Source organism: Rhynchophorus ferrugineus, unplaced genomic scaffold (assembly GCF_030347505.1).
Source record: "Rhynchophorus ferrugineus isolate W39M unplaced genomic scaffold, kcgeb_rfMv2 rfM2, whole genome shotgun sequence".
Classification (NCBI taxonomy): domain Eukaryota; kingdom Metazoa; phylum Arthropoda; class Insecta; order Coleoptera; family Curculionidae; genus Rhynchophorus; species Rhynchophorus ferrugineus.
This window is the reverse complement of record NW_027472581.1, coordinates 52,795,418-52,815,171: the sequence shown is the minus strand read 5'-3', so window position 1 is coordinate 52,815,171 and position 19,754 is coordinate 52,795,418. Positions and strand designations below refer to the sequence as shown.

General features: G+C 31.9%; 1 protein-coding gene across 3 annotated transcripts in view; it reads right to left on the bottom strand.

The window, feature by feature from the left end:
* The window catches only part of GABA-B-R1 (gamma-aminobutyric acid type B receptor subunit 1), a 596,854-nt gene that overhangs the window by 27,799 nt on the left and 549,301 nt on the right, over positions 1 to 19,754 (bottom strand). For all 3 annotated transcript variants that reach the window (XM_076396068.1, XM_076396067.1, XM_076396066.1), the window contains exon 10: positions 16,410 to 16,560. In XM_076396068.1, coding sequence (XP_076252183.1) covers positions 16,410 to 16,560 — 151 coding nt within the window. The remainder of the gene's footprint in view (positions 1 to 16,409; positions 16,561 to 19,754) is intronic.

Genomic DNA, 19,754 nt, shown 5'->3' with positions numbered 1-19,754 from the left:
AGTGGTAGCTTTATCGTTTGGTTTTATCTATATTGGGTGAGTTTGATCTGAACGATTTTGGTCTTTCTTATGGTAATGTTTATTTATAAGGTTCTTGTAGTTTTTGTTAATTCCTTAAATATGTAAATTAGTTTAAATATGGTGATTTATAAAAATATAAAGACATATAGAAATTATATTTATTATTCCATTTTATTCAATAATTTTTTATTTAAATGTGTTAATTAAAAAAAATTTCAATGTTTATTTCCCTCCTTATATATAGTTCCAATATTAAATTTATTTTTTTATTATAGTTATTTATCAATAAACACAAAATATTTATTTATAAAAAATAATGATGATTTGTAATATGATGTTTTTATAAAAACAGAATAGCTGGATTATATTTTTATTATTATGTTTTATTCAATACTTTTTTAAATAAAATATATTTCCAAAATTTTAACATTTTTGTTTACTTCCTGAAGCTATTTACCTGTTTATTGTTTTAAAATTAAATGGAGCTCAATATGCGCATGCGCCAAATCCAGATATATTTGTGGAGTAATGTATCCTCGACAAGCCAGGCTATTGGTCGCCACATGGCTGCCATTTGGCTATTTAATGAAGCAGTTCTATGGAATAAAATATCGAATTGTTAACTCAATCAATCGAAAAAATGTCTTACACGGAATCTATAGTCTGTTCAAAATTATGTACAAAATAAATACGTCATTTTTTGTTGTTTTTTTTGTGACATTTGTGACATCAAAGCGTCGCAATATTGCCGCATCAACATTGTGTCACTTTTTAACTAGAATAAAATGAAAAGGAATATATTGTCTGATTCTGGAACGAATTTACAAATTATGGCAGGCAATTCATTAAACATCTCGATGACGTATGTACAAAAAAATTTGAATAGACTATACATCGTATTCAATATATATTTCATTAGTTGATATTGTTAATACGATTTAGTATTTCTTGCACGCTTCTATATCTTTGAAATTAACTGTAATTTGATTTAGAGTAGCTAATATTACCACTAATATGACAATATAATTTTTTAAATTTCGAAAATATTAGTTTTAGCTTAAGGGAGCTTAGAAAAATTGACTGTCTTTTGCCATATTTTAAAATTCAAGACCTGTAATAGTATGTTCTCAATAGGGTTTTTCAAAATTCCCATTAATTTCGCAGTTACAGCGACTTTTGTCATGCCAAATAAACCCACCGGCTGGCGCGAATCGAGAAATGCTCGGTAGCCGCAACTCCCTTATAATTCAAATAGACTTAACTCATATATGGTTAGCACACATATAATTTAATTACATTTATATCCAAAAAATCAAAACAATAATTGTTAATTAAATTCATTCAATTAGATTTAACTGAAAGAATGTTGACGCCGGGGTATTCGCCGACATCAGAAGAAATTCTAACAGCTTGATGATTCTAATAGCTTGATTTAATCAATAATGGCCGCTGAACCAAATGAGTATTAATTACCATTATCCGAGTTACGATGACCCAAACTTTGCCTCAAACTTTAAATGTTTTTTTTTAGAAGAGTTTACCTAAGCAGTTTAGCACGGATGAGCATGCCTTTACGATTTTTTAATAATCTTTATATCTAATTATTACTATTGTTAATACTATATTTAGTTTTACTTAGAAAAACGTGTAAAAGTTTTAAGGTTCTAGACCAGAGTACCCGCTTAACAAACTATGATCTGCTGTTGGGAAACCAAAGAAAACTGAATAAAAAAGAACATATATTTTTAGGAGAAACTAGAAGCATTAAATCGAACGATTTTCATTATGAGAGTTGCACAAAAATGCTAATATAAAAAGTGATTTCATTAATTTTTATCAACGATCAAGAAGAAAAACAGAAAAGTGAGGAAAAGTCAAATGTTAAATTAAATTATTTCAAATTCTATTAAGATCGGTATCGGCCCTCGGTTGGTACTCGAACTTTTTGTAATTAATAAGAGGGTCGATGGCTGTGTAAAGAGGAGTATAAAACAAAGTTGATTCGGCAACTTCTTCCGAATCGCTAATTAAGCTGCCGAGAACAATAACTTTAGAAATAATAGATTCTTATTGTACAGTTTCTATTAAATTTAAGGTAAAAGATCTTTATAATACCTCTTCTTAATAATTCGCTTCGCGTAGACGTGAAACGTGAGAACATTTTGAAATTTAAAATATGGTTTAGCCTAAAGTATTTAATAAGTATTACAATAACGCGAAGTTGAACAGTTAATGTTGTTAACCCATTTGTCTAATTAAATATTAAGAGTAAAATTAAAAATTAAAGAAATCGAACAAATTGGCATAACTAATAACTAATAATAAAAATATAAGAACAAGCACTAATTTCAATTGTTATAATAATATATTATAACAATTGAAATTAATGTAATATTTTAGTAGTAAATAATACAAAAGTTAATTGATATTTAAAACCCAGAGAGCCAAGTTAAACAAATCGATTATATCTTTTATAAAATATTGAAATGATCCTTCAATAACGAAGTTGTCATGTTCAGTTTTAGAATTAATGTTACTGCCATATCAATATACAAAATACAAGATCAAATAAAGGGATGATAAATTGAAAAATAAAGCTAATATTAAGAAATTATGGATCACTTATAGTATAGTAGAAATTAAGATTATATTAAGGTTATATAAATGTCCAATGGTTAGTATTAAAAACTATTTCTATAATTCTTTATACAAAGTTTTAAAAATTTTGAACCAATATTATTGCCAGACATAATACATATGTTGTGTTAGTTTAGTTCATTTAAAATACATTTTGTATTTTTAAGTGAAATTGGTAATCTCATATTTAAATCACCAGATGATTTAATTTTGATGATTTAAGTATACATTAACAAAATATATTTATAATAGATTTATATCTATGTTATTTTATTTCAGGTTAGTTCGGTTCCAACCTTCGTAGGGTGAAGACGTATTTTCAATACGCTCCAAGCTCTAAAAAGATACCTTTCATTAAAAAAATTCAGTATTTTATTACGGTTATTTAACTGAATGTTAAAAACGCATAACAGATGCGGTTATCCGTCTCTCAGAAGACCTAAAGTGTAGTGAATACATGTTTACGTGACCAGACAAAAAGACTGCATTTAATTTTTATCAGTGTTTTAAAAATTATTTTCCCTTATTTTACAACAGTTCTTTTGAAATTCATTTATAGTATTTTTGGTCGAAAGCTAGTGCAAAAAATAACGTAAGTGAAAAATGAAATGCGTGAAATAAACAATGTATTTACTTAATTTTTTTATCCTCTGGAAGTAAATACAATAAAATATTAAAAATCTAAAAATGGAAAACCACAGCGATTCAACCAAATCACCTGCACACTTTGATATAAGATTAGAACAATCAGCAATAATTCCACCATCAGAATGGACTACAGTCATTCACAAAAAACGATTGAGAAGTCCAGAAGAAGAAATCGCGATGAAACAAACAAGAATGAGTGACTGTTGGTTACAGAAACCGATAGAGACAAAAAACAGCTTTAGCAACCTGTCGAAAGAAATTGAAGAGAATATACAACCAAGCCCTGAAAAAGTGGTTCCCAAACAACCACCAATAACAGTCTGTAAAGCAGGAGTAATAAAACACATCCATGACCTATTGAAAACCATTACTACGAACAACACAATTAAAACAGTGAGCTATGAAACAATTAAAACCCAATTGTTCGAAGCGTCTTGTAAAAGAATTAGATGAAAAAAAAATGAAAGAAACACCCAATACAATACATTCATTCAGGTCAAAATCCGAGTGAACATTTAAATTCGTGTTAAAAGGCACACGGGCACACAAAGACTTACTGTCGCAAATCATATAAATGCGTAAAATGTGCAGGAGAACATAAAACTGGAGATTGTACTCGTAAAGTTCGCGATGAAAAAGTGAAATATGCTAACTGTAACGGAAATCATCCAGCGAACTACAAGGGTTGTTCACAAGCAGTTCACAAGCAACTACAACAGAAACTCTATCATGCCTTAAGGGAAAAAAAGCATCAACAGCAACAAAAACAATCCACACCGACCAGTCTACCCACCAGACCATGTCAAACAGATATAACTTATGCCCAAATGGTTAAAAATGGTTCAGCACAAAATCGGGAAACAACATCTCAACCTGATAAAACTAGCAACATCTCTAGATTAGAAAACATGATGGCTAAACTAATGGATCAAATGAGTACGATGCTTGGTCTACTCACAACCGTCGTCAGCAAACTTGCCTAATGCCTGAAATCAATAGCTACAAAATCGCCGTCTGGAATGCCAATAGGCTCCAACAACACGCCAGGGAACTAAAAATGTTCGTAGCTGAACAAAATATTGACGTTATGATGGTTCCAAAACACACTTTACGGACAAACATTATTTGAAAATTCCTAAATATAAATATTATCATACAAATCACCCTGAAAATAAAGCACATGGAGGTACAGCCATAATAATTCGAGATAATATAAAGCATTTCGGAAAAGAGAAATTCCGTAAAGACTACCTGCAAGCCACCAGTATAACCATAGAGGAAGCCCATGGACCATTAACAATTTCTGCGATTTATTGCCCACCCAAACATACCAACAGGCAGAACAATTTCAAGAATTCTTCAGTACGATAGGTAATAGATTTATAGCCGGAGGAGATTATAATGCAAAACATTTAATGTGGGGTTCAAGAATAATAACCTCAAAAGGTAAAGAACTATTAAAAGCGATAAAGACAGATAACTTACAACATATCTCTACTGGTGAACCAGCACATTGGCTTTCAGACTGAAATAAAAAACCAGATACAATAGATTTCTGTATTACAAAAAATATTGATCCAAAAAGTGTCAGGCAGAATCATGTTTCGACCTGTCTTCTGATCATTCACCAATAATAGTAACAATTTCTTAAAAAATTACCATCAAAGATAAACCCCCTTCTCTGTGCAATAATAGAACTAACTCGCCTTCATTTAGAGAAAACTTAGACCGAAACATCACTCTAAACTTACCGTTACAAACTGAAATGGATATAGAAATAGCAGCAATAAATCTTACAAAAAATATACAGGAGGCACCATATTCCGCGACTCCTAACAGTGAAACATTTCCAAGACAAAATACACATATATCATGTACAATACAGAAAAAGATAGCAGAAAAAAGAAAGTTAGACGAAATTGGCAATAGCAAAGGACTGAAGAGAATAAAAGAAAATTTAATAGGGTAATAGAAGAGCTGAAAGAACTAATTCAAAATAAACAAAACCAAGGCATTCAAGAATACCTAGAGAATTTGACACCAACTGAGGCTACAGACTATTCGTTGTGGAAAGCAACAAAAAAGCTTAGGAGAGCCCAGCAGCATAACCCACCTATTAAAACAAACGAATATAATTGGGTGAGAAGTAATAAAGAGAAGGTCGACATTTTCTCAAAACACTTAAAAAATGTTTTTATACCTTTCCGGTCTCAGCTACCTAAAGATGAGGAAAATAAATTTACTAGCTTTCTAGATTCGCCAGTTCAAACGGATTTACCTCACGAGAAATTAACGGTCAAAAAAGTTAAACAAACAATAATGAGAGAGATTAATATTAAAAAAGCTCCTGGTTATGACTTAACTATTGGCAAAATTTTAAAAGTACTATTAGAAAAGGGTATAAAACTATTAACATTTATATTTAATGCTATGTTATGAATTAATTACTTCCCTAGTATCTGGAAAGTAGTTAACATATTAATGAGTCTTAAACCAACAAAAATGCCAGAAGATGTGACCTCCTACCGACCAATAAGTTTATTACCGATAATCTCGAAAGTTTTCGAGAAATTATACATAAAAAGCTAATCTATATAATAGAAAAAAGAAAAATTATTCCTGAACATCAGTTTGGCTTTCGCAATAAACATGGGACATGAGACAAGTACATAGACTTGTAAACAAAATAAACACTGAACAAACTGACCATTTGGCAGGCCCATTTGGGCATATGGAATCCAACTATGGGGTACCGCTAGCAAATCTAATATATCCATCATTCAACGGTTCCAAATTAAGGTGTTGCATGCCATTGTTGATGCTCCGTACTATATTTCAAATAAAGTGATACAACGCGATATTCCTCTAGAACCTATAATGAGTGTAATTCAACGTGTTTGTGTGAAGTACTTCGAAAGAGTGTCAGTGCATCCCAATGTACTCGCTAATCAGCTAAATATACGACGTGATAGTGAAGTGCGTAGACTAAAATGTTTAACACCACCTGATCTGATTACTGCACATATGTGTACTTTAGAATAAGACTAATTAATTAAGATAATATTTTATACAGAAGATTGCTTAATGAAGTGATTTTCTACATGCCATGTAGATATAATATAGACATAAGAAATACTTATTGCCAATAGGGCAGATTGTGAACTCACTAAGAGTAATAATAAAAAAAATCAGGCTATGCTAGTAAATAGTGATTGAAATAAACAAATTTTAGAATAACTTCCTACAAATAGTACTCGATTAGTGTACGCAGTCATGATAAATATAAAAACATTTTTAACAAAAAAATTGAACAGAGTCCAAAAATTAAATAAGGAACTCACTAAAAATTACGAAATAATCAATCTTAGATTTTTAACACAATATAAAACGTTTTGAAATAAAATATGTATATAATAATCGTTGTAATAACTAAAAAAAATATACAAAAATCTTACTTAACCTATCTACTACTTATATTCTACTATATACACACAATTTAGCTCAATACCTACCTAAACCTATGTATCTATTTACAATATTATTTCAACTACTACCAACTGATCATTTGAAGTCGGTTGGAAGAGCAAGAAATTTAATTTGTTTTGTCCGTAATTTAATTTTGTTTATATGTCACAAAATTTTATTATTATTTTTGTATTGTTTCGGCGACCGACTTCAAACTCATAATAAATTAATATAAATTGTATCTAGATAATTTTATTCATTTATTATCATGCTATTTTGTTACGCAATGTTAACTATGGCTTGTTGTCCGAGGCCTCTACATCTCTATCAGTCAATTATTTTTAGAAAACCATTTTGTTTAAAGTCACTTAGAAACTTTGTTTTACACTAAATGAATGCACAAAAATATTATTTGACAAATTAAAATGCAATTTAGGTAAGCCTAAATTTTATTTTCGCAATATGGAATATCGTTATCATGTGATTTTAACCTTATAGTTAATTCAATTATTAAGACATTTATTAAAATAAATTTATTTGATCTATTGATATCATTGAATTTACAGCAAAAATGCATCTCTTTGAGTCTTTCGGTTTGAATCAAAGACGCCTGTTAGAAGTTAATACAATTTATTGAAATAATATTACCTTTTAAGAAATGTAAATGATAGCGAATAAAAATGTTTGTAAGAAGTCAGGTGAAAAGTCTCCGGCCTGACACATAGATGGCGCTACTATAATTAAATCCATATGTTTTTAGTTAGCCCTAACCGTCAAAAGATTTTTTTTACTTTTTGTGATTCCATAATCTGCCCTATAGGCAATAAGTATTTCATATGTCTATATTATATTCACACGGCATGCAGAAAATCACTTCATTAAGCGACCTTCTCTAAAAATATTATCTTAATTAATTAGTCTTATTCTAGAGCTTATTCTAAAGCTTATATATGTCCAGTAATCAGATCAGGTGGTGTTAAACGTTTTAGTCTACGCACTTCACTATCACATCGCATATTTAGCTGATTAGCGAGTACATTGGGATACAGTATAGACTCATACAGCAATACCTTGTTATATAATGATAACTTGGATTTGCGCCGGATGAGCCAATACATTTGATATAATTTCAGACGAAGTTGTTTTCGTTTATAGTGTATGTGTTTCTTCCAGGTTAGGCGTCGATCTAATTACAAACCAAGATATTTAACTTGCTCTGCTTGGGGGAGTTCACGATGATTAGTATTCACTGGTGGACATGTTCTTCTACGCAGTGCAAATATTACATGGGTGGATTTTATTTCATTGACTTTAATGCGCCATGTCTTCAACCATAATTGTATTTGATCAAGGTGGGTTTGTAGGTATATTGATGCTGTGACCGGATCTTCATGGGATGCCAATATGCGGATATGCTGTGTCGTCTGCGTATGTTGCCACACTAGTCATTTTTGTGGTGGGAAGATCGGCCGTATACAGAAGATACAGTTCTGGACCCAGTACACTACCTTGCGGAACTCCTGAATATATGGGATTTAATTCGGTATGTTCCTCGTCTTGATTTACAATAAAATATCTATCAGTGAGATACGATTTTAGTAACTGATAGTCCGGATGAGGGAAAAGTTTCTTTAGTTTAACCTGCAATCCCGTATGCCATACTTTGTCAAAAGCCTCTGATATATCTAGAAAGGCAGCCGAACAATATCTTTTGGCAATTAGGTCAGTGTTTATTTTGTTTTACTGCTTGCACTTGTCTATAGTCCCATGCTTATTGCGAAACTAAAACTGATGTTCTGGAAAAAATTTCCTTTTTCTATTATATAGTTTAACTTCTTGATGTACAGTTTCTTGAAAACTTTCGAGATTATCGGTAATAAACTTATAAGCAGGTAGGAGGTTACATCTTCCGGTATTTTTCCTGGTTTAAGAATCATTAGTATTTTAGTTAGTTTCCAGATGCTGGGGAAGTAATTAATTCGTAGCATAGCATTAAATATAAATGTTAGTAGTTTCATACCCTTTTCTGATAGTTCTTTTAAAATTTTACCAGTAATTAAAACATAACCAGGAGCTTTTTTAATATTAATTTCTCTCATTATTGTTTGTTTAACTTTTTTGACTGTCAATTTCTCGTGCGGTAAGTCCATTTGAAATGGCGAATCTAGAAAGCTAGTAATTTTATTTTCCTCACCTTTATGTAGCCGAGACGGGAAAGGTTTAAAAAAATTTTTAAGTGTTTTGAGAAAATGTCGGCCTTCTCTTTATTGCTTCTAGCCCAATTATTTTCGCTTGTTTTAATAGGTGGGTTATGCTGCTGGGGTCTCTTAAGCTTTCTTGTTACTTTCCACAACGAATAGTCTATAGCCTCAGTTGGTGTCAAATTTTCTAGGTATTCTTGAATGCCTTGGTTGTGTTCATTTTGAATTTGTTCTTTCAGCTTTTTTATTGCCCTATTAAATTTTCTCTTATTCCCTTCAGTCCTTTGCTGTTGCCAATTCCGTCGTAACTTTCTGCTATCTTTTTTTGTATTATACATAATAAATGTGTATTTTTTCATGGAAATGTTTCATTGTTAGGAGTCACGGAGTATGCTGCCTCCTGTATATTTTTTGTAATGTTTATTGCTGCCATTTCTATGTCCATTTCAGTTTGTAACGGTAAGTTTAGAGAGATGTTTCGGTCTAAGTTTTCTCCAAATGAGGACCAGTTAGTTCTATTATTGCACAGAGAAGGGAGTTTATCTTTGATCTCAATTTTTGAAAAAGGTGTTACTATTATTGGTGAATGATCAGAGGACAGGGCAAAACATGATTCTGCATGACACTTTTTTGTATCAATATTTTTTGTAACACAGAAATCTATAGTATCTGGCTTTTTATTTCTGTCTGAAGGTCAATATCTTTGTTCACCAGTAGAGATATGTTGTAAATTAGCTGTGTTTATTGCTTTTAGCAGTTTTCTACCTTTTGAGGTTATTATTCTTGAACCCCACATTAAATGTTTTGCATTGTAATCTCCTCCGGCTATAAATCTATTACCTAGCGTACTGAGGAATTCTTGAAAGTGTTCCGCCTTGTTGTTATGTTTGGGTGGGCAATAGATTGCTGACATTGCTAATGGTCCATGGACTTCCTCTATGGTTATACTGGTTGCTTGCAGGTAGTCTTTGCGGAATTTTTCTTTTTCGAAATGTTTCATATCTTCTCGAATGATTATCAGGGTGATTTGTATGGTAAAGTATATATTTGGCAATTTTCCAATAATTTTTATCCGTAAAATGTGTTTCGGAAACCATCATAACGTCAATATTTTGTTCAGTTACGAACATTTTTAGTTCCCTGGCATGTTGTTGGAGCCCATTGGTATTCCAGACAGCGATTTTGTAGCTAACGGTTTCAATCATTAGGCCAGTTTGCTGACGACAGTTCTGAGTAGACCAAGCATCCTACTCATTTGATCCATTAGTTTGGCAATCATGCTTTCTAATTTAGAGATGTTGCTGCTAGTTTCCGTAGGTTGTGATGTGGTTTCTCGTTTTTGTTTTGAACCATTTTCAACCATTTGCGCTTGGTCTGGTGGGTAGACTGGTAGGTATGGGGTGTTTTTGTTGCGGTTGATGCCTTTTTTTCTCTTAAGGCTGTGTATAGCTTCTTCTGCAGTTTTTTATGAACTGCGTAGCCCTTGTAGTTCGCTGGATGATTTCCGTTACGGTTAGCACATTTAACTTGCGCATCTAAATGATTTGCGACAGTAAGTTTTTGTGTGCCCGTGCGCTTTTAATAATGTTGTTTTTTAATATGGTGATTTCATACACCGCCTTATTATTTCCATTACGTTTAATATCAATATAGAACATAGGCAGGGTTTTTTTTGTTGTGCGATGTCGTATATTGTGAATATTTACGACCTCGTGGCCTTGTTCAGCTAGAGCTAACTTGATGGTGTTAAAATCTGTTCCGTGTATGTTCTCTCGGATTTAGGCCTGAATGTATGGTACTGGGTGTTTCTTTCGTCCAGTTCTTTTACTAGAACTTTAAAGTGCTCCGCTTCGAACAATTGAATTTTTATTGTTTCATAGCTCACTGTTTTAATTGTGTAGTTCGTAGTGATGGTTTTCAATAGATCATGGATGTGTTTTATTATTCCTATATTATAAACTGTTATTGGTGGTGGTTTGGGAACAACTTTTTCAGGGCTTGTTTGTATATTCTCTTCATTTTCTTCCGATAGGTTGCTAAAGCTGTTTTTTGTCTCTATTGGTTTATGTAACCTCGCAATTTCTTCTTCTGAGCTTCTCAGTTGCTTTTTATTAATGACTGTAGTCCATTCTGATGGTGGAGTTTGCGTTATTGCTGATTGTTCCAATCTTATATCAAAGTGTGCAGGTGATTTGGTTGAATCGCTGTGGTTTGCCATTTTTAATATTTTATTTTATTTATTTCCAGAGGATAAAAAAATATAATACATACTTTGTTTATTTCAAGCACTTAATTTTTCACTTACGTATTATTTCTTATACTAGTTTTTGACCAAAAATACTATAAATACATTTTTAAAGGACTGTTGTAAAGTAAGGGGAAATAATTTTAAAACTCTAATAAAAATGAGATGCAGTCTTTTTTTCTGGTCACGTAAACACGTATTCACTACGCTTTAGGTTCGCTGAGAGAAGTATAGCCGCATCTGTTATGCGTTTTTAACATTCAATTAAATAACCGTAATAAAATACAGTTTTTGGTTTAATGAAAGGTATCATTTTAGAGCTTGGAGCGTATTGAAAATACGTCTTCACCCCACGAAGGTTGGAACTGAACTTACCCTCAAAAGATGCGTATATAAATTTGACAGCGTCGGATCATTTGTTTTTGAATTATAGCATTTTGAGTGAAGCAACTTTTGTTATTGTGAAAAAATATATAAAAAAGAATTTCGCGTGTTGATAAGATAATGTTTTTTTGAAGGGAAAGATACAGTTGAAGCAAAAAATTGGCTTCATACCGAGTTTCTGGACACTGCCCTAGGAAAATTAACCATCAAGGATTAGTATGCTAAGTTTAGACGTGGTGAAATGAGCACCGAAGATGGTGAACGCAGTGGGAGCCCAAAAGAGTTTGTTACAGATGAAAAGATTTAAAAAATCCACAAAATGATGACCGTACATTGAAATTGTTTGAAATAGCAGACACTCTAAAGATATCAACTGAACGTGTACATCATATCATTCACGAAGATTTGGGTATAAGAAAGCTCTGTGCGAAATGAGTGCCGCGCGAGCTTACATTTGACCAAAAACAACGACTAGTTGTTGATGGGGATGACCAAAAACAACGACTAGTTGTTGATGGGGATGACCTTGAAAAAGGAAGGACCATCAACAGCGACTATTACATAGCGTTATTGGACCGTTTGAAGCAGGAAATCGTCGAAAAACGGCCGCATTTGGAGAAAAAGAAAGTGCTGCTTTACCAAGAGTGCATCGTGTCACATGTCAGTGAACACTATGGCCAAAAATCCATGAATTGGACTTGGAGTTGCTTCCTCGTCCACCGTATTCTCCAGATCTGGCCCCCAGCAACTATTTCGTGTTCTCAGATCTCAAAAGAATGCTCGCTGGGAAGAAGTTTTCGTCGAATGAAGAGGTGATCGCCGAAACTGAGACCTATTTTGAGGCAAAGGACAAATCGTACTACAAAAATGGTATCGAGAAGTTGGAGGGTCGCTATAATCGATGTCTCACGCTTGAAGGGACCTATGTTGAATAAAAAAAACTAATTTTGGCAAAAAAATGTGTTTTACTATGATTTTCCCTCTTTAGAGAGATATTTATAGAGAAAAATGGCATGGGTACAAAATATATTAATAAAAACATATTACATTATTTTTTATAGCTCTTCTCATCTTTCTGCCACCATGGCGATATCCTGTTCAAAGACGTATCCAACATATGATTTATCCCAATTTTTTCCATGATGATATGATATGATCTAACATTGACAGCGATCCAGTTTTGCGCTTCTTCCGCATTTTCAAATCGTGTGCAAGCCAAGTGATCAAGTGTTATGTCTGGTGCTCCAGAACTTTCAAATCGAGCAGCAATAGTGTATTCTTCACAACTTTCGTAAGATGTGGCCGAGCATTTTCATGAAAGAGGACGACATTGCATCCTGTACTCACGATTATTTCAGCTTTTTTTTTTCGCAAAAGTAACTACTAAAATTAGGAAGTCAGCAAAAGTAATGGAGAGGGTTTTGTGTTTGTTAGTCGCTATTGATGGCTACATCAACAGTGTCATTCGATTTTAATATCTCGATCTTTCGATACATTATTACTTGCTTATTATTATGGTTTAGCTTGCTGATACATAGTTTGTTGATGCTACCATATTCTCAGCAACAATTGATGAACCATGAACGATTCCCTTTGGTCGATGTAGATGGTTATCCTGAACTATTACTTTTGTCTTAAGCTTATCCTACTATATCTACAGTTTATAGTCAGTCTCAGTATTCTCTCCTTTCCATGACAAGCAAAGGAACCACGGCGTTGAAACGGTTAGAAATGGCATTTTCAGTCAATTAGTGCGTTGGCCATTTTCATAATTTTTGGAGCTTTCCTAAGTGTAGAGTATCAAATGTATTTTAGTGTATAAATAAGTTTTATTGTAGGATTATGGACATTTTTGAGCCACTTTTAAACTGTTGAAACTAAATATGACGTTTCCCAATTCGGATTAATATATTAAAAGTAGCCGATATGCAAAAAACGAAGAAGCAATTTGGACAGTTCGATGATTAGTTTTTATACAGAGTGAATATTTTAATGATACTTAATGGAACACTGCTACTTTACATAGAGGAATTTGAACATTACCGAATTCAACAGTGCTAATAAATATCGCTGATCATAAAAATACATTCAAGCATCTAATATATAAATATTTTGTATACATTATTGTTATATATATATATATATATATATATATATATATATATATTATCACGTATTTATAATTTATATTATATATATTACATATAATTTATTTGTAATCGTAATTGATTCTTATCATCACAAAACAGCTTAATTAATTTACAGAGTGCCACCAACAATGCGAGGAAGAAAAGAAATATATTATTATAGGCGATAGGAATCGGCGGTTTTCGTCTAATCGTCGGTTTAATGATCGATTTTGAATTTTCCGAGGCCATTAAGGACGATAAATCAAAGCGTAAGTGGGTGAGGTCGAGAAATTGACGGAGCATCAACCGAAACTGGTAACAAGATGAATGATTCTCGTCAGATACCATCACACAATTAATGATTAAGCGGTACAGGTTCTATTCAGACGCTAAAGGATAGCTAAATCGGGAGGAAGGAGGAGTATTTATCCGGAATAGGAGAAAGGTGACCAGGATATATAACAGTATCTAAATTAGATCTAGATTTTCTTGAACTTTGGAGATTCCCTCTTCAAAACTGAATGACACCAGACAAAGTGTTACAAAATTTGCAATTATTGTACTATATGTTTTGATTGGGCTCTTCTTCTTTGTGCCCTACATGTTAAATATCTTTTGATACTTGATCTATCGTAATTATTTCTAGTTTAACATTTTGACGGAATTAGAAGTTTGAATGATTTGATTAATTGGGGAAAAAAGTAGCATATACTGTCGAAGTAATAAGGTCAATAGACAAGACTGCAAGTATTTTGGCTCTCTAAGATGTGGAAATATGTTAAAATCAAGTCTGAAATTTTCCTCCTTCGAACGCTTTTCTGTATAGCTGCAAGACTTGGACCCTGTTAAAGACCCAGTAATTAAGTAAGTTTGAGGTCCTTCAAATGCGATGTTGAGAAATAAATTTAGAGACTCAGATTGAAATGATTTGGGCATTTCTGTCGAATGAAAGTTGAACTAATTCCTTATATACTTCTCTGGCGAAAATGATCTTCTGGTTGAAAGACATAAGGAACCACTCCGAAAAAGACATAGATCAAGATTGTTGAAAACGATCTGAAAAATGGGAGATTGACATTGTTCGTGTTCAGAACCTGCGGCCGATCTTCAACTGTGATGGAATTCAGTGATTAATTTTTAGAGTCCAAGATTCCAAGAAGCCCTGCAGAACCCACTATAGTGTATTAGTTGAGAAGTAAACATTCTCCTAAGGCGTCAGGTATGGATTGATTATTACGATGGCAATTTGACTTATATTATATGCAACCTTAGATATGGATTATATGAATTAATTAATCATTACGAGCTACTCGTTTCTCTACTCTTACTATTCGTAGTTTCTATCGTAGTGACTAACCTTTACTATTTTTCTGGTAACGTTTTATACCTCAGTAATCTGTTATAGTAGTATTTGGCTACAAGGGAATCAGATATAACCGATAACTAAAAGACCTCTGTTCGAGCTTATATCTTTGAACTATCCCGTTTGTCATCAATATCCAAAAATAATTTATTTTTATATTATATTTTATATACTAGATGAACTTGTTGATCGTAACTAACAAATCTGGACAATTTTCAATACCGCCTCTCTTAAAAGAGGAAAAATAATATATCTCTTAAATGCTAGTTTAGTTAATAATACCTTCGAAGTTGCAAAAATATATCGATAGCAAAATTATTTTAGAGATATAAAGTTAAACTCGTCAGTATAAAAAAGATGGCATTATTGCTAAACTAAGAATGGCAAACATATGGTGATGAGTTTAAAAGTGAAAACATATATTGGGAATTACTCCAGAGGTCCAAATCAGATGATTTCCATATGGCGTGTCGGAGTAGTAAAGAGAGTTGAAGATTCGCATAATTTGGAGGAGATATGGAACGAAGATCAGTAAGAACTTGCCCACTCATAAGAGATTACTTAATAAACTATTTTTCGTCGATTAGTATCATTGGGAATGGTTTAAATAGGAGAACATTGCCTACCATGTGAATTAGACCTAGAAGAATTCAACGATATTTTCCACATGACAGAAGCTGCAAAAAAATAAGAGCAATAACATAGTTAGTGGCGATAAAATGTGGATTGATTACAATAACCCTAAATTAAAAAAATCGTGGGATACTCCAGACCATTTCGTTACCCACGACGAAGTAAAATATTCATATAATTATGACGCGCATGTCTTGTATATGGTTGGTTGTGTAGTTAAGTGTCCAAATTATTGGTTTTTTTAAACTTTAGTAACATTAATTAGTTATTGTTAACTTAATAAAGAAGAAGAATGTTAGAAATCTCTCTACAGTGTGCATGAGATCATAAAAGTTTTTTTACAGATGCTAATTATAATTTAATTGAATTAAGTTAATTTGCTCATCATTACATTTTAATAATGTAACTGCTCCATAGAAAATAAACATTATTAATTTTAATGTCTTTACTAATTACGTAGAGTTGGTAGGTTAATGTATTTTTAAAAAGGTTTGACATTTTTAAGGAACAGGGATTTAAAAATGTTTTTTTTTAATTACATATACCTGAGTTCTTGCGAGGGCGCTTGAATACATTTAATAATTATGGTGCCTACAGGCGCTGAATTATCCCAAGCAGTTCATTATGAAACACGATGTATTATTTACAGGTGAGTTTATAATATATAGTTGAATAAAATTTACCTTCTGTGTTTATTCCAAATATTGAATATAATAAGTCCAGTAGCTATGATGATGCCCAAACAAGAGACTGCACACATGCAGACAAATAAAGGTAGGGAAACGGTCCTTAGTGACTTCCTGATAATGGTCCTATCTTGGGGTACCTTTCCTCCTGTAAATTAAAGAAAATTTTTAATATGAACTATAATAATAACTTAAGAATATTAATTTTTAAGAATATAGTGAAACTAAATTCAGCAATCTACATACAGAGTGCAAAGAACGATCATAAATATATGTTTAAATAAAAGTTCATGTTTTGTTCCTACTTCACAAGTTCAGAAATTATAAATTTAGAAATTAAGCTGACTAGAGTAAATATCTTACATAAGTAACTTAAATATATGCTTGAAGTTATGATATGAATCAATGGCTATTCAAATGTTATCCAGTTATGAGTTATAAGGTTTATTATTTATGATAATTGGTACTAATTCTAACTACTTGTCAACCAAATATTGAGTAATTAGTAATGCCACAGGCATTCACATTATCTTTAATACAGAAGTACATTATGAATTATCTTTCTATATGATTTAGCTTAAATAAATGTATATCTAGTTGTTTTAAAATTTTCAGTAAGCTCTAAGGACAATTTGCTGTGCTGGGTTATATGATTAAGATCGTGATTGAAGTTAATTTAAATTAATAGTGGTTTGACATATTTCAGTACACTCAATATACTCCATAGTACAACTATCATCAAGCTGTGAGGGTCTCTAAGGCCAAGTTAAGGTAATGGTAATAAGTAAAGGTAATAGTCCATAAGTCTATACAAAAGCGTACAGCCAGAAAGTTATGATAGTAACAGCCCTAGTGAAGTAAGTCAATATAACACTTTGATATATAAATATATATATATATATATATATATATGTAAATAATGAATATGATAATAATGAAATATAATTAATTTTACTATTATTATCAGCAGATAGCCCAGGATATGAAATGTATTGTAACAGATTAATTCGATAATTTTAGACACGCTAGACCTGTGTTTATACAATTTACTATATTGTTTGATTTTTACAAAAAACTTGTTAATGCTATGTAATATTACGGGAACAATTTTTAAAAAATGCTGTGAAATTCGTTATAAACTTAAATCAATAAGTTCAGTTATTCAGTTGTGAAACTGGAAGCGATATTTGCACTCTTAACAATGTAATTGTTGGTAAGTAACATATAATAATTAAAATTTATGGTCACCATATTTGAATAGATCTTTTCTATTGAATACTAATTTTCGAATTCAAACCAAATCTCTGAACGGCCAAAAAAGAAACGAAAATAAAGAAATCTACATTTCGGAAATATTATTCGGGGAAGATATATATTTGTAGGAATGTTGGTCGGGTCGGTCGATTGGTCGAAATGTGTGGCTGCCGCTGCGATTATTTGTCAGAACACTCACTACTATTTTTGGAAGGAATTTGCACGGGAACTAAAAACACTGGTTGAATCAAAGTTGTTTATTTTAACTTACGATTGATACATGTGGTCGATGGGAGAATTGACAGGATATTAGGTTAAGGTGAAGGAAGTACGGTAGCGCTGTGGAAGTGGTACTGTTACAAGGGGGCGGTGATAAGAAAAGAGAGCGAGACGTCGTCCTGATGGTCTTTTATACCCTGGAACTGCATGGTACCAATCCACCGGCGTTGCCAACCTTTGTAGTTGTTGATGGTGAATTGGTGGTGGCTTAAAGGGTCGTGGCGGTCGCCACATATTAAACGCAATATAAGCTTGCAGAGTTATTCAACAAGTTCGTTCAGTACGACTGAAATCTATGGAAATGATCCATAAGCAAGGGAATTAATTTAGCGAACTTCCTATACCTAGTCAATTTTTGCTATCAATATTAACGCCAAGACATTTAGTTTTGTCATGCATACTTATTAATGGTTTAAAGGTAAAGCTGTGTACGTAAAATTAATAGTGTGTTGTATATTATGATATTATAATTATATTTATATTATGTTTGAGTTTATCTTCATTCATTTTGTTTTGAAATAAAATAACTGGGCCTTAAGCAAAAAAAAATTATTAATAACTATTCATTATATATTACTTTTTATTGTATAATAATTATCAGATGTTAATTTAATGCTACAGTATGGAACCTATATTTTTATACAATAATTTTAGTAAACATTTTTGTTTCAATAGGATCTTTTAAAAATGTAAATTCATAATTAATTTTATTATTCGGTCCATTAAAATCGATCTTTTTGCTAAATTTAGCGTGAAATTCACATTTAACGTATTCGTAAATCGGCATTTATCTCTAGGTGTGGAAATTTCTATGCAAATATTCGTTCTCCATTAATGTTCATGGAAACATGTTTTGGGTCCAACGCGACGTATAATTAAGCCTGTCTCGGTCGCACGATTAAAACTGGATAATCATTCTCTTTTCAGAAATCTGCCGACGTATTTATTAGATTTTCTCACAGGGGGAATGTATATTGAAGGACTTGTATATTGTAATTACATAAAGATGTCTAACATCTTCTAATTTTTAACATAGTATGTTTTATATTTTATTATTTGGGCATTTTGGTTTATATTGTTTAAAATTGATTCAAACCAGTTTATTTGTACTTTGTACCCACTGAATATTTATATAAAATAATGTAACCGACATTATCATTTCTATAAAGTTTTTCTTAATTAATGCAATTGATGATCTTTATTGTTTAAGTAAAAGAGATAACTCGAATAAGTTGAGAAACTATTTTTTAAACGCGCCAACCAGTTGATGTTTTAAAATACGATATTTTCAGTGCGTATTTCAAAATCACTACTCAACAAGAGAAAGACCAATAGCGATTATTGAAAAGGCGTTTAAAATATTGCCTTTAAATATTTCTTGTCGTCTCACAGTACCTTGATTGGGTATGACATTTTCGATTAATCTACAAGATCAGCAAATTTTTGTTGCTGGACTGTTATCAATTAGTAAAGATGAACCTTTTAGAAAGAAAATTGGGAGTTTCGCATGAAGAGGCATTCTCAATATTTAAACTTATTTCAGATGAAGTTCCTCTGAGTTCCTGAGACCACTTGTATATCTGCTTTATGTTAATAATACTCACAATAATATAGACACAGAGACTATATAAATAGATAGAATCTTTTAGGGATGTCAAATCCCTAAAACAGAATCAGTCAAATACCTCAGCATCTGCCTTGGAGATCGCATTAGATAAAAACTGAGTAGATCAGAACTATATTGGTTAGGCGAAGGATGCCCTTACGCTGACCTAAGAATGAAGATATTTAACTGCAATTCAAAGATTG